General features: G+C 38.2%; 1 protein-coding gene and 1 pseudogene across 3 annotated transcripts in view; both read left to right on the plus strand.

Moving 5' to 3' along the window:
• Nucleotides 1-2,008: 2,008 nt before the first annotated feature.
• Nucleotides 2,009-15,357, plus strand: part of ST3GAL6 (ST3 beta-galactoside alpha-2,3-sialyltransferase 6) — a gene marked incomplete at its 3' end in the record, with an annotated part of 30,223 nt that continues 16,874 nt past the window's right edge. Inside the window, exons 1-4 of one of the 2 annotated variants that reach the window (XM_080696782.1) lie at nucleotides 2,009-2,103; nucleotides 5,253-5,330; nucleotides 11,029-11,132; nucleotides 12,120-12,183. In XM_080696782.1, coding sequence (XP_080552908.1) covers nucleotides 2,015-2,103; nucleotides 5,253-5,330; nucleotides 11,029-11,132; nucleotides 12,120-12,183 — 335 coding nt within the window. In that variant the 5' untranslated portion in view covers nucleotides 2,009-2,014. Of the gene's footprint in view, nucleotides 2,104-5,252; nucleotides 5,331-11,028; nucleotides 11,133-12,119; nucleotides 12,184-15,357 lie in introns of those variants that run through there. The other variant, XM_080696783.1, reaches the window with a different exon arrangement.
• Nucleotides 6,562-7,939, plus strand: LOC308263740 (elongation factor 1-alpha 1-like; annotated as a pseudogene). The gene has a single exon. The product of its transcript is annotated as an elongation factor 1-alpha 1-like (transcript).

Here is a 15,357-nt window from a genome sequence, read left to right on the forward strand (position 1 = left end):
TTATTTGGAAACAGGGTCTCTTAAGCCAGTGCGGCTGGCTTCGAAACTGCGAGATCCTCCTGTCTCAGCCTCCCAAGCGTGGGGATTACAACAAGCGTGCACCACCATGCCAGCCTTCTTAAGGAAGTTTTAGATTAGAATTCTCCCTCAGGCCTTTCATCTCAAGATGACAGGTTGACACCAGGAATAGAAGTCTTAGAAATGATCAGACAGTGAATCTATTTCTGTTTCCCTCGAACTGTGTGATCCAAGGTAGCTCAAATTTAGAAACCTTTGGTGACCTCATTCATGCAGAGGATCATATCGGTTCACTCACTGGACAAGCTTATTGTGAAATTACAGCTGTGCATGATTATTAGGAGCTTTAAAATTCCATACAAAGACACGTGTAATGGCACATGCTTGTAACCCCAGTACTTGGGAGGCTGAGACAGGAAGGTCACAGACTCAGGGCCAGCCTCAGCTACTTAGGCCCCTGCAACTAAGTGAGACCTTGTTTCAAAATAAAGGAATAATATAGAACTGTAGGTATAGCTCAAAGATAGAATCCCCTGGGTTCCATGCCCTGTACCACAAAACAAAAACAAAAGAAAAACCTCCATATGAATAAAATATACTTTTATTTTTAAGAAGAAAAAGTGTTGTCATGATAGAGATAAACTTGGCATCTATGGATTACTCATATCTAGGTTATGCATCGGAGTTGGAGAAGCAAACATTTGACCTCTGCTAATGAGTTCTGCCTTCCCTCGCTGCCCTTCATCCACACTTTAGAAGAATAATTGCTTTGTGACAAGTTTTGCTGCAGCCTTAAAGATGGCATCTGTCGTGTTTAATGTCAATGTCATGAAACTCAGCCCGGTGTGGTGGTACACATTTGTAATCCCAGTATTTGAGAGACTAAAACAGGAGAATCACAGGTGTAAGGACAGTCTCAGCAAATAGTGAGGCTCATCAATCTAGAGACACTGTTTCAAAATAAAAATAAAATAGATCTGAGGGTGTAGCTCAGAGGTAGAATGTCCCTGGATTCAATCTCCAGTACCACACACAAAGAAAGGATCTTGAAACTCATTTGGTAATTAAAGCTATGACTCAGGGCTTTATTTTTTATTTTATGTATTTATGTATTTATGTATTTATTTATTTATTGTGGTACTATTGATGAAACCCAGGGGCATTGTACCTCTGAGATACACCCCCAGTCCTATTTTTTAATCATTTTCTTTCTTGAAACAGGGTCTCACTGAGTTGCGAAGGGCCTCACTAATCCGTGAACTGTCTCCACCTCCAGAATGCTGGCATTACAAGCATAGGCCACCACACCCTGAGCAGCTTTAGTTTATTTTTAAAGTACATACTCTATGTTAAATTCTAACTGGTTTTCCTTTGACTCTTTTTGCTCAAAGAAAAATGGTCATCCCATTTATAGAATTATAATTACATAATTCATTTATTCGTGGGAATGTTCTTCCTGCAAGCAAGCAGAGGAACTATACATGTTTATCACAAGGACATCCTGGCTGGCCCTGGGTCTACTTTGCAACTTGAGTATCAGAGCTCCAATTTGGCCATGAAATAGTGTAGAATGGCTAAGCTTCCTAAATTCTTTTCAGGTGCCGTCTGCAGAGCCTCTCTAAGAGTGGGCTCATTTTACTTTTTGAAAAAAGAAAAACTGTTCTCTCACACTTCTTGTTTTCAGCTAAAGCACAGATTCCTGAATGAAAAACAACAAACAATAACATGAATCTTACATATAGGTAAAGAGACCACAGAACCATTTATTTGCCTAAACACACCCCAGATTGTGTTGATTAACCAAAAAGAGGAGAGACAGAAAAAATATTCTTTCTGCATATTGAGCATATTCAAACTTACAGGCTTACAACATTTTCTCCTGTTTCCTCTCTGTATGTTTACTCATTTCACTTGTGTTTGAACCATCTTGAAAATCTATGTGAATAAAAATCTCCCCCTTCCTTTGGACTTCCCTCATGATTCAGGTGGGCCAGCCATGAAACGGTACCTTGTGGCCATATTCTTCAGTGCCGTCTTCCTCTATTACGTGCTGCATTGCATATTGTGGGGAACAAATTCCTACTGGTAAGTTTTGTATTTTACTGCTTAAACACAACTCTCTAGTCTTTCACAAGACTCACACATACATTATATGAGAGGGACCTATTTTAAAAACTAAAACAGACGGGCATGGTGGCGTACGTTTGTAATCCCCAGCGCTTGGGAGGCTGAGACAAGAGGATCGCCCAGGTTCAAAGCCAGCCTCAGGTACTAGTGAGGCTCTCAGCAACTTAGTGAGACCCTGTTTCCAAATAAAATATAAAAATAGGTCTGAAAGTATAGCCCAGAGGTAGAAAAGCTCCTTGGTTCCACCCCCCAAACCACACACACACCAAACAAAAAAACAACAACAAAAAAAACTCTAAAACATTGTACATTTGGTGTGTTTTCCATTATAAAGTGGGGTTTTACTATTATAGTATCCTATACATTAGTATTTTTAAGTTTAAAAGTAATAAGTAACACTCTTTGTTTCTGCACACGTGTGTGTGTGTGTGTGTGTGTGTGTGTGTGTGTGTGTGTAGTATTGGGAATTGAACCCAGGGTCATTCTATATACTACTTCTTAGCTACAACTTTAGTCCTATTTTTTGTTATTTATTTAACTAGAAATTGAACCCAGAGGCATTCTATCTCTGAATCCCTAGCCCTATTTTGTTTCTACTTTGAAATAGGGTCTTCCCTAAGTTGCAGAGGTACTCATGAGATTGCTAAGGGTGACTTCAAATCTGCAATCCTCCTGCCTCAGCTCCCCAAGTATTGGGATTACAGGTGTGCATTAGCCCACCCAGCAGTAACATCTACTTCTAAAGGGCTCTCCAGTGAAGCAGTAGTGTTGACCATCTGCGGGACATACCAACCCCTATTTATATAATAGTTCATCTCCTTGAATTACTGGAGTAAGTCTTGGACTCGGTAACATTGACTTTTATAACCTAAAAGAAATTAAGCTTGAAAAAGAGATGGTTGACAAAATGCATACTCTATTTAGTATCCTTTATTTAAAAATGTTTTGATGAATGATGATGTATGTATTTTTTCAAATAACTTTGACTTTATACATTACTTATAAAACTTTGAAGAGGACAGATAATTTTACTGTAGAAAAACTCTATAAATAAATTTTGTTTTGGACAATTTCTTCCCATTGTCAGTCCTTTGGCTAAGAACAAAGTTTTGATGACCTTTAAATCATGAATGGAAAGCGGTACACAATTAAATAAAAATAAATCACAGGACAACTTCCTGTCTTAGTATTTTTGTCAGTGTTTCAATAGTATATAGATTATGTTTTGAGTTTGTGCTTACAGGATAAAATATATGATGTTTCTCTATTTAATTTCACCATTTGAAAATCATTATAGTGCTTAACACGAAAGGAAGTTAGGAAAATGGCTCCTTGGAAATAAAAATAAAAAACAAAAACAATGCCAGATGGAGTGTTTCACCCGAAAGCTGCAGGCTTTGGACCTAAATATTGGGCTAGAGGACTTTAAAGTCTAATTATATATTCAACAAAGTTTATATCGCAGTAGCCTATCCCTCTATCTCTGCTATATTTTTTCCGTCCCATACTTGGTAGTAAAAGACAAAAATAAAAAAATGAAAGAAGAGAAGGCACAAAGCTTAATAGGTTGTTACTTCTCTATAGATAGTATTGTTTGTCACAGGGCCAATGATAAGGAAGAAAATAAAAAGGGTCTGAATGCAGCACAGTCCTTTGCCATCGGAATCTGAGGAATATCCAAATAAAGCAAATACATTATTGAAGTCACAGGAAGCACCCTGTGGAGTTACTGCAAAGGAGTGCTTGTTATATGAACCTGATATTCCATAAAATGTATTTAATATGGATAATTGGTTTTGCTTTAAAAGCCACCCAAAGTTTGTTTTCTGCAATATTCTAAAATAGTCATTTTCTATGTTCTAATGACCTTCAAAATCAAAATTATATATATCATTTTGTTCTCTAAATATAATTCAGCATTAGTTGCCTGATATGATCGTCCACCTTACTGGTATATATTTCTTAAATATAAATCAAGGGATTCTTGACATTTATGGTATTCAGAAAAGATGTTAATCTACGTAAAGGTTTTATGTGCCTCTTAGTTCAGAAATCTATCATTTCTAACTATGGAGATTTTTGTATTAAAAAATTGAAAAGTATATTTATCCATAAAGGGTTCTGTCTATTTCAGTTTGAAACCTACCAACTATAGAAGATGGATTCAATTTTTGTGTGTGTGGTAGTGGGGATGGAACCCAGGGGCATTCTACCCCTGAGCTACACCCCCAGCCCTATTTTTCATTCTTTATTTTGAAACAGGGTCTCACTGAATTGCAAAGAGCCTCACTAAGTAGCTGAGGCTGGCCACAGACCACGATCCTTTTGTCTCAGCTTCCCAAAGGCTGAGATTACAAGCACGAGCCACCATGCCCGGCCTTCATTTTTTAATATCAATTTTATGCATAATTGATGATAATCCATAAGATAATGTAGGAAGCAGCAGTTTTCTTCTTTCCTGGCTAGTTTGGATTTTGCTACCCTCCACCCCTTTCATTTATTTTGATGGTTCTCTCTCATATTTCACAATATTCTTTTACACTGTGGAGACAAGTCCTCCACTCAGGCATCAGAGATGGGTCTAACCTTTGCAAAAATGGAAGAGAGATACAATTCTGAATGACATGACTTGTGGAGTCTCCAGGACCACAGGGCAAAGGGCCATTGAACCAGCTCAGGTCAGGTGGTTCTGTGGTGTTCATTGTTGGTAGGTATAGATGTGGCATGTAAAACAAAAGCCACGTGCACTTTTAAGTGGTCTGGTTTTTCAGGCCTCGACCAGTGCCTAAAGATGGAGCCTGGTTTTGGCTTCCACAGTACAGTAAGCCCAGCTCTTCTCTGGGTGCTCAGAATCACAGCTCTTTGAATCTCCTGGGTTACTAGTCACCTTGGATTTTCCACTCTCCCTTGCGTGATGGCCATAAGTCCTCAAGTGTGTGTGCAGGGCTCAGAGAGGATCCTGTCAGACCTTGGGGCACCTGGGAGGATCTTTATCCCCTGGCTGGGCCACCTGGGGGAGGTCACCGTGTGGGTTCCCAGGGCATTCACTTCCCTTTGGGCAGGCTTCCCGGTTCTGGTTTCTGTCTGATACTATTTTTGTCTTGTAGGGTGCCACCTGTGGAAATGAAGCAGAGAAACAAGATCCAGCATTGTTTATCAAAGCCAGCCTTTGCTTCTCTCCTGAGGTAAAAATATACCAAAACAAAACAAAACTTCCATACAAAATCTCCCAAATGTATTTGAGATCATCTTCCATACTGGTTTACCTTTCTCATATGAGTGTTAGCAGTATAAAGTGGACAACCCAGTTTTGAAGAGAGAGTTTGAATGTCCTGTCTCTGTTTGTGGTTTTAGTCAGAGCTCTGCATATATTTTAAGAAAAGGCATTAGAGAACTCAATTCAAGCAGTGTGCCTTTCACACAGATTGGACAAGAGGGGTGTATTTGTGTGTGAGCAGAAAAAGTGAGCTGTCCTTTAGGGTTTTATTTTTCCCACTTGTTCCCATGCTATTTTTCACCTTTATTATCTTGTGATTTCTTTTCCTTTGTCTCTAGGTTAAGCTTCTTTATTAGAAATTTTCTCTGACTTACTGATTTTTAGCGAACTACATAGAATGCAAGTAATGATTCATCTACATACAGTATAAATAGTGACTTTATTATAGTTGTCAGGACTTGTAGAGTGTACTCTTACATCCACAAATGATCTACTCTTTTGTACCTTGACATTGATAGATTGCTGGTCAAAAGTCTTAATAACAAGAAATGAATAACAATCTGGTCTAGGCTTGGTTAACTATTGTATACAATTTTATACAGATAAGCTCTTTAATATTTTTTTAAATTAAGCATTCAAAAATTATAATTTCTTTTACTATATTATATGGTTGTATAATCCCACCACTGGTTCTTAACTCTTTGGGGCTATGGATTCCTTTCATATCAATCAGTTCTCAGCATGCATGGTGGCACATGCTTGTAATCCCAGAACTTGGGGTGCCCAGACAGGAGGACAGCAGGTTCGAGGCCAGGCTCAACAACTTAGTGAGATCTTCATCAACTTAGAGAGATCTTGTTTCAAAATAAAAAATATAAAAAGGGCTGGGAGTGTAGCTCAGAAGTAGAATGGTCCTGCGTTCAATCCCTGGTACCATCAATCAGTCAACTCTAGGAAAACATGCTGATGTGTATAACTCTTTTTGAACATGAATATATACTGTGACTGCTTGTATCCTATCCATGGGTACAAGAATGACTTTTAGTGTTTTTGATCCTGACTCATAGTAAGAAATACATTTTACTCTGGAAAATAGTAAATTTTTTGTCATTATAATAAGAATGAAAGAAGCTTTTTTTGCAACGGGTTTGCCGCCAAAACACAGGTGTCATGAAAACCACTGCTAAATCAAAGCCAAAATGGGAAAGGAAAAGACTCACATCAACATCGTTGTCATTGGACACGTAGATTCCGGCAAGTCCACCACTACTGGCCACCTCATCTACAGATGTGGTGGGATCGACAAAAGAACCATTGAGAAGTTCGAAAAGGAGGCTGCCGAGATGGGAAAAGGCTCTTTCAAGTATGCCTTGGTCTTAGATAAATTGAAAGCTGAGTGTGAGCGTGGTATCACCATTGACATCTCCCTATGGAAATTTGAGACCAGCAAGTATTATGTGACTATTATCAATGCCCCCGGACACAGAAACTTTATCAAAAACATGATGACAGGCACATCTCAGGCTGACTGTGCTGTCTTGATTGTTGCTGCTGGTGTTGGTGAATTTAAAGTATCTCCAAGAATGGACAGACCCGTGAGCATGCCCTTCTGGCTTACACACTGGGTGTGAAGCAACTGATTGTTGGTGTTAACAAAATGGATTCCACTGAGCCACCTTACAGCCAGAAGAAATACGAGGAAATTGTTAAGGAAGTCAGCACCTACATTAAGAAAACAACCCCGACACAGTAGCATTTGTGCCAATTTCTGGTTGGAATGGTGACAACATGCTGGAGCCAAGTGGTAATATGCCCTAGTTCAAAGGATGGAAAGTCACCCGTAAAGATGGCAGTGCAAGTGGAACCACAATGCCAGAAGCTTTGGATTGCATCCTGCCACCAACTCGTCCAACTGACAAGGCTCTGCGGCTGCCCCTCCAGGATGTCTACAAAATTGGAGGTATTGGTACTGTCCCTGTGGGCAGTGTGGAGACTGGTATTCTCAAGCCTGGAATAGTGGTCACCTTTGCTCTAGTCAATGTCACAACTGAAGTGAAGTCTATTGAAATGCACCATGAAGCTCTGAGTGAAGCTCTTCCTGGAGACACTGTGGGCTTCAATGTCAAGAACATGTCTGTGAAAGATGTCCATCGTAGCAATGTGGCCGGTGACAGCAAAAATGACCCACCAATGGAAGCAGCTGGTTTCACTGCTCAGGTGATCATCCTGAACCATCCAGGACAAATCAGTGCTGGCTATGCTCCTGTACTGGATTGTCACACAGCTCACATTGCTTGCAGGTTTGCTGAGCTGAAAGAGAAGATTGACCGCTATTCTGGTAAGAAGCTGGAAGATGGCCCTAAATTCTTGAAGTCCGGTGATGCTGCCATTGTTGATGTGGTTCCAGGCAAGCCTATGTGTGTTGAGAGCTTCTCCGACTATCCTCCTCTGGGTCGTTTTGCTGTTCGTGATATGAGACAGACAGTTGCTGTGGGCATCATCAAAGCAGTGGACAAGAAGGCTGCTGGAGCTGGCAAGGTCACCAAGTCTGCCCAGAAAGCTCAGAAGGCTAAATGAATATTACCCCTAACACCTGCCACCCCAGTCTTAATCAGTGGGGGAAGAACGGTCTCAGAACTGTTTGTCTCAATTGGCCATTTAAGTTATTTAAGTTTAATAGTAAAAGACTGGTTAATGATAACAATGCATCGTAAAACCTTCAGAAGGAAAGGAAAATGTTTTGTGGACCATTGTGTGTGTGTGTGTGTGTGTGTGTGTGTGTGTGTGTGTGTGTGTGTGGCAGTTTTAAGTTATTAGTTTTTAAAATCAGTTCTTTTTAATGGAAACACCTTGACCAAAAATCTTTCACAATTTCGAGACCCATTAAAACAAAAGTTTAATGAGAAAAAATATATAAGAATGAAAGAAAAGACATACCCTGGCTACTCTAGATGCACTATGTTCTTTTCTTCATACCTTAAAAAAATCTGCTGTATGTGACTTATAAAACTGATTTCATGAACCATGTAAAGGTAAGATATAACAAGTTAAAACGCTACTCTAGAATCAAAGTGCACTGACACTTTAGTTAAAAAAATGATGCTTCTTTTCCAAGAAAACCCCAGGTTATGTATGCAAAACTGTTCAGTTGATGTTTAAATCTAGTTTAAGGGATAAGTAGATTAATTTGCATGTGTCCCATGAACAGTATCCTGTGTGGCCAGTTCCCCAGAGCATGCCAGTGTCTCAAAAATAGAGGGAAGCCAGTGGCCATGAGGAAACTGTGCTCAGGAGCCTGGAGTGTTACAAAGAAGATAACCTTCCTTAGAATTTGGTTTGCATATAGAGTTTAGCTTTCTCATTTATAGATTAGTGGCCTCAGACAAGTTATATTACTTCTCATAGCTTTAGTTTCTTCATCTACATAAATTAATATACTCTGCCTACCCTCTCTGGCTCTCTCAGGAGTATCAATCACAGAAATGTAATACAGTACTTTATAAGGTACTTTAATACATTAAAATATATGCCAGGCAATAGCATAATTGCTACAGATAAAGCTAATACTTCTTGAGTCCTTGCTATAGCTGAGACTTGATGACAAACAATAATTTCAACTAGAAATAAAATGTAAGTCACCTTGTGTAAGGTCTGATTGAAAATAGACATTAATCCTCAGTTGCCAAAATTGTTCTTCTCACCAACTCCAAGGAGGAAAGTCCTTTCTTGGTACAATCATCTGGGGTTAGGTTTTCCAAGAAAACTGGTGAACTCTTGAGTCTTCTTCCAAGGTTGAATTGGGTGACTTGACCCTTCTTGCCAAAGCCAATCCTACACTTGGGGATCAATCCTGAGATGGAAATGTGTTTGCAACTTGGCTGGCCCACGAGTCTACTCATGCTATCAGAGCCGACTCTGGGACATGCATCATGTGTGGCAGGCAGGGCTGGCCTCACCTGGTTTCGTTCTCCTGATGTGGTGCCTGTTCATAATGCAGTTCAGAAAACATTAAGTTCCTATGACTCCTCCAAGCTAACAAATTCCCGAGTAACAAATCCTGATTAAAGATGAAGCGGTTTCACTCTCCTTCTACTATTGTTGATGTCCCTTTGGGGGATGCAGCCCTCTGAGGACACAGCATCACTCTGATCTGTACCCACTACAGGTTTACACTAAGCCCAAAGCTGATGTAGTAGGAGAGAAGGCCCCACGTGTGGGGGCTGTGGCATGAAGGCAGCTGCCAGCCTTTCCAGTGTGTGCAAATAATTTTCAGTTGAGCTTTAAGACTCATTCCTCCTCTTTAATAATGAAACATTTTGTTTTATTCTACTTCACAGTGGTCCTACAAAAAAAATTGATTTAGATGTAGTTTAGTGGTAGAGTACTTGCTTAATATTCATGAGGCCCTCATTGCAATCCCCAGTACTGGGAAAAAAAATTAATTTGAAGTTGAAATTCATTCAGTTCATTAATTCATTTGTTAAACATGGTATATGGTACCAGACACTAAAAGAAAAAGAAAAAAGAAGTTGGGCGTGGTGGTGCCCGCTTATAATCCCAGCATTTGGGAGGCTGAGACCAGAGGATCGCGGTTCGCGGACAGCTTCAGCTACTACTACTTAGTGAGGCCCTCTGCAACTCAGTGAGACCCTGTTTCAAAATAAAGAATAAGCCGGGTGTGGTGGCGCACGCTTGTAATCCCCGCGCTTGGGAGGCTGAGACAGGAGGATCGCGCAGGTTCGAAGCCAGCCTCAGCTACTTAGTGAGGCTCTCAGCAACTTAGTGAGACCCTGTTTCCAAATAAAGTATAAAATAGGTCTGGGAGTATAGCCCGAGGTAGAAAGCCTCTGGATTTCACACCTAGTACCACCAAAAGAAAAAAATAATAATAATAATAAAAAAATAGGGCAGGGGGTGTAGCTCAGAGGTTGAATACCCCTGGGTTCCATCCCCAGACCTGCAAAAAGAAAGAAAGAAAGAAAGAAAGAAAGAAAGAAAGAAAGAAAGAAAGAGAAAAAGAGAGGCTCTTCCCACCTCCATCCAAATTTCTCTCTGGTTTAGAGGGGTGGGGGTCTTAAGGGGCAGAACAGGTAAGACAAATGCTCGCATTCTTGTGCTGGAGTGAATCTCAATTTAATAACATTAGGAAAGATGAAGTTCTAGCTCCATCTAATAATCTTTAATACACTTTTTATTTCATCCTTGATTTAACTTCACACATAGGTACTTTTAAATTTAGAAAAGACTGAACATCAGTATTCTCATTACTTCCTTTGTTTCTTCCTGGCTGTCATTTCATTACCTGTTTTTTTTGTTGTTGTTGTTTTGAAATCTTGTTTTCACCCCTATTGCAACATAATTTTGGTTCCAGTATCTGAAAGTTGTTTCCATTTCAGTGTGTGGGACTATTGCGTAACCTATTCTATGTAATATTAAAATACTATCTTTTTTTTTTTTTTTTTTTTGCGTGTCTGGGTATGGAACCCAGGGGCATTTGACCCCCGAGCTACAGCCCTTGCCCTATTTTTTATTCTTTATTTCTTAAATAATATTTAAAAACTAATTATATAGTATAAATCATATGCTGCCATTATTTTCCTTGATGATCTTAAAAATCTGAAAACATAGAAGCTTTGGCATAATCATTCTTTATCCTTTCCTTCCAGGTTTCGTCAGTTTCACCCCTTTCTTTGTGCAGCTGATTTTAAAAAGATTGCTTTCTTGTATGGTAGTGATAAGTTTAATTTGCCCTATGGGGTAAAAACATCAGGTCAGTAGTGTTATTTTTACCTTGTTAAATGTGAGTGGAGCTTGATGAGAACCATGTGTTTATATAATCTTAGAGTCTTTTCATCTTCTGCTTCCTGATGATTCCTAGGAAGTAATTTGGGAATGAGATGAAGGGAGCTACATGTTAAGTAAAAATATCTATTCCTTTTTAGGCAATATAGAGTGAAATAATAAAAAAGTAGATTTTTGTTATTGTTGAGAAACTGTGTTTTTTTTCTTTTGTTTTGCCACAGTATACTTGTGAGTTCTGCTTTATTTTATTCTAATTTAGAATTAATAACAGGATAACCCTGACAGTTAACTTTCCTAGCTCCACATTCTGCCTCTTCACTTGTGAGGTTTTTATTTTTTATTTTTGTAGCAATTTTTAGTTCCTTGATAAGTATTTTAATTTAATCAGTGAATATATGCTTTTTAGTTTAGAAGAATTATTTCACTTCCTATTGATAAAATACATTCCCTTCTGCTCATTGAGAACTAATTGGCTTTATATAGTTTTAAGCTTGAGATTTTTGGTAGACCTTAAAAACCCAAGACTTTATAAGCTTAAAATTTTGTGAGTTAGATTTTACTTTTTCAACTGATGCTGTTTATTTTTATTTTTAGATGTATTTCATACAGAATTTAAAATTTTAATTGGTTTTTACTTCCTGTTAATTTCTATTTGAATATCAGTTTTAGAATATCTGATATTATTAATCTTTTATTATTTTATGATTGCTTCAGATTAAGCACCTTATTTCTTTCTAGGATTTTTGGGAGGTATCTTTAGAGCATTTGTCAGTTTGAATATGATTATTGAGTAGTGCAGTCTAATTGTAGAAAAGTCATTAATTTTTCACAGATTAAATCAAGTGTGGCCATACCAGTTGAAAGTGAGATTTTGGGGGGAGGAAGCAAGGTAGCTTGTTATATACCTAAGAAGCCATAATTACCTTTAATTCATTATACTCCATTTGTTTTCTAGCGGAATATTTTCAACTTGCTCTTTCAAAACTGGAGAGTTGTGATCTCTTCGATGAGTTTGACAAGTGAGTTTATTTCCTTGCTTTTTTCTGACTTTAGGCTTTATTGAAAATGGTTCAAAGTATGTACCCAAAGGGATATAAAATGTATTTATTCAGAAAAATTTCATAGCAGTTTTGCATAAACAAAACTTCTTTCTTTTGTATGGTTCTAGGGGTTGAACCCAGAAGTATTCTACCTCTAAGGTATATCTCAGCCCTATTTTTTTTTTCTTATTTTGAAATAGTGTCTCTCTAAGTTGCAGACAGTCTTGGCTTCAAATCTGTGATCCTCCTGTCTCAGCCTCCCAAATACTGGGATTACAAGTGTGCACCACCAGGCTTGGCTTCCAAAACTTCCTTTTACTCCACAACTTTGCCAACATTTTACTTTTGGAGTTTGATGGCAGCCATTCTGACTGGGGTGAGATGGACTCTCAATGTTGCTTTGATTTACGTTTCCCTCTGGCCAAAGATATTGGGTTGCTTTTTTTGTGAAGTATCTATTTCAGATTATTTGCCCTTTAATTAAATGGATTATTTGTTTTTTTTAGTCCATTATATATTCTGGACATTATTCCTCTGGCAGAAGAATAGCTGGCAAATGTTTTATAGTTATTTTTTGGCACAGAGCTAGAGGAGCAGTGATAGGTTTTGTTCAAGTCTATTTCATTTTTATCTGCTGGGGACCCTAGTGTATTGAAGTGTGGCTTATGTGTATTGGTTCATTTTGGTTTGTTATAATTTCTAATTTATTCATTAACACATTAATTGACAGAATTAATGGGTTTTGCTGTGGTATTTCCATGCACGCACAATATAGAGCTTTGATCAAGTCTCTTCTGCTCTTGCCCCCCTCCCCTCCCAGTCTCTAATAGTCCTTCTTCTACTTCCAGATTTTTTTTTTTTTTAGTTTTCACATACAAAAGAAAACATGCACTACTTGTCCAGAAGTGTACAGCTTATTTTGCTTATCATGATGTCTTCTAAGTTCCATCCATTTTCCTGCAAATGACAAGATTTTGTTCTTTATGGCTGAATAATGCTCCATTGCACTCCATCAACATATATATTTTGAAATAGGGTCTCACTTAGTTGCGGAGGGCCTAAGTAGCTGAGGCTGTCCCCGAACTGTGATCCTTCAGTCTCAGCCTCCCAAATGCTGGAATTACAAGTGTGCACCACCATGCCCAGCTAGCGTTGTTCTTTTGGTTCAGAACTGCTTTGGTTATTCAGGATGTTTTGTATTTACATATGAATTTTAGAATTTTTTCTAGTTTTGTTAAAAATGTCCTTGTATTTTGATGAAGATTACATTGAATCTTTAGACTATGTTGGCTATGAACATTTTTTTTTTTTTTTTTTGGAGGTACTAGGGGTGGAACCCAAAGGCTTTCTACCTCTGAGCTATGCTCCCAGACCCATTTTATATTTTATTTGGAAACAGGGTCTCACTAAGTTGCCGAGAGCCTCACTAAGTAGCTGAGGCTGGCTTCAAACCTGCATGATCCTCCTGTCTCAGCCTCCCAAGCGCGGGGATTACAAGCATGTGCCACCACACCCGGCGACTATGGACATTTTAACAATATTTATTCTCCCAATCCATAAACATAGGCTTTATGCCCTTCTGATATCTTCTTCAATTTCTTTAATGTTTTACAGTTTTCATTATAGAGGTCTCTCACAGCCTTAGTTATTTTTATGGTTAGGTATCTTATTTTTTTAATGGCTTTGTGAATGTGCTCAGTTTACTGATTTTATCCTTAGTATATTCATTATTGGTATGTAAAAAGTTACTGATTTTTGTAATTGAGTTTGTGTCTTGCTACTTTGCTGAATTTGTTTATCAATTTCAAATTTTGCTACTTTGCTAAAACTGTTTGATGGAGTCTTAGGATTTTCTTTGTATAGAATCATATAATCTACAAACAAGGATGATTTGACTTCTTTTTTTCCTATTTATATGCTTTTATTTCTTTCTCCTGCGTGAGAGTTCTGGCTAGAATTTTTAGTACTAAATTGAATAAGCGTGGTGGAAGTGGACATCCTTGTCTTATCCCTGATCTTAGAGGAAATGCTTTCAGCTTTTTTCCTTTTAAGTACAATGTTGACTATGGGTTTGTTTAATTTCTTATTTAAAACTGTGCCATCCACCCAATAGATTTCAATTTTGATTGCATATGAGTAGTAACACCCCATATACATATACATACATACATACATACATATATATATTAAATTTAACATTTTACATAGCTCTGATTTAAAGTGTGTGTGTATGTGTGTGTGTGTGTGTGTGTGTGTGTGTGTGTGTGTGCAAGAGAGAGAGAGAGAGAGAGAGAGAGAGAGAGAGAGAGAGAACAAGCGAGGGTGTATGGGTGTGCAGACCTTGAGCCTATGTGCTTTAGTTGTGTTTTCTCTAATTTTTTAACTGGAGAGGTGAGGCAAACATCACAGTTTGTTATAGCTGATAAAAGCCAGAACTAGAATGTGAATCTAGCTTACTCTGATGCCAGGATATCTGAGTTAAGAGAATAATACAATAATGGGTATTCCTTAAATATTTGCAAGTTTCTGTAATGTTTATAAAGATCCTTGGTCCTATAATTGTAAGCTCCTGTTGGATTCTTGAGGCTATATGACTAGTTTTGTTTTTTCCTAGTTTTTATTTTAGAACTAGACTGTGCGTTATAGTTGCTTTCTCCTACAGGTGTTCAACCATTTGCATGTGCCTTGGTCAGGCTGTTTTCCCCCTTCCCTTTCCCTTATCTCTATGTCATTCAGAGTATCCCCACCATCAGCCTGTGTCCATTTCTTCAGCTCAAATATCTTCCCTGCATTTTATTTTCCCTCTGTTTTCTTTGTCAAAAAAGATCCAGTCATTTTTTGCTGTTTTTTCAACTCTTAACCGTTTACAGTTCTACCAGATATAAGTACTAGTTTTCTTTGGGCATCTTGAACAGCATGCATGATACCCTCAGTTGGGAGAGATTCCACTGTGAACAGGAAAACTCAAAATACCAGTTGTGTTTACAAGCTAAACACTTCTCTTTTGTCATAGTTTTCATATACATGGAATCTGTGGGTAAATATGGGGCTGGCTCAGTAATTCTGTCATCATCAGAGCCCAAGGTTTCTTCTCTTATTTTGACTCCACATTCTTCAGTGTGTGGCTTCCTCCTGGGGTCCAACATAGTAGTT

The sequence above is a fragment of the Muscardinus avellanarius genome, assembly GCF_963383645.1.
Source record: "Muscardinus avellanarius genome assembly, chromosome: 5".
NCBI classification, from domain to species: domain Eukaryota; kingdom Metazoa; phylum Chordata; class Mammalia; order Rodentia; family Gliridae; genus Muscardinus; species Muscardinus avellanarius.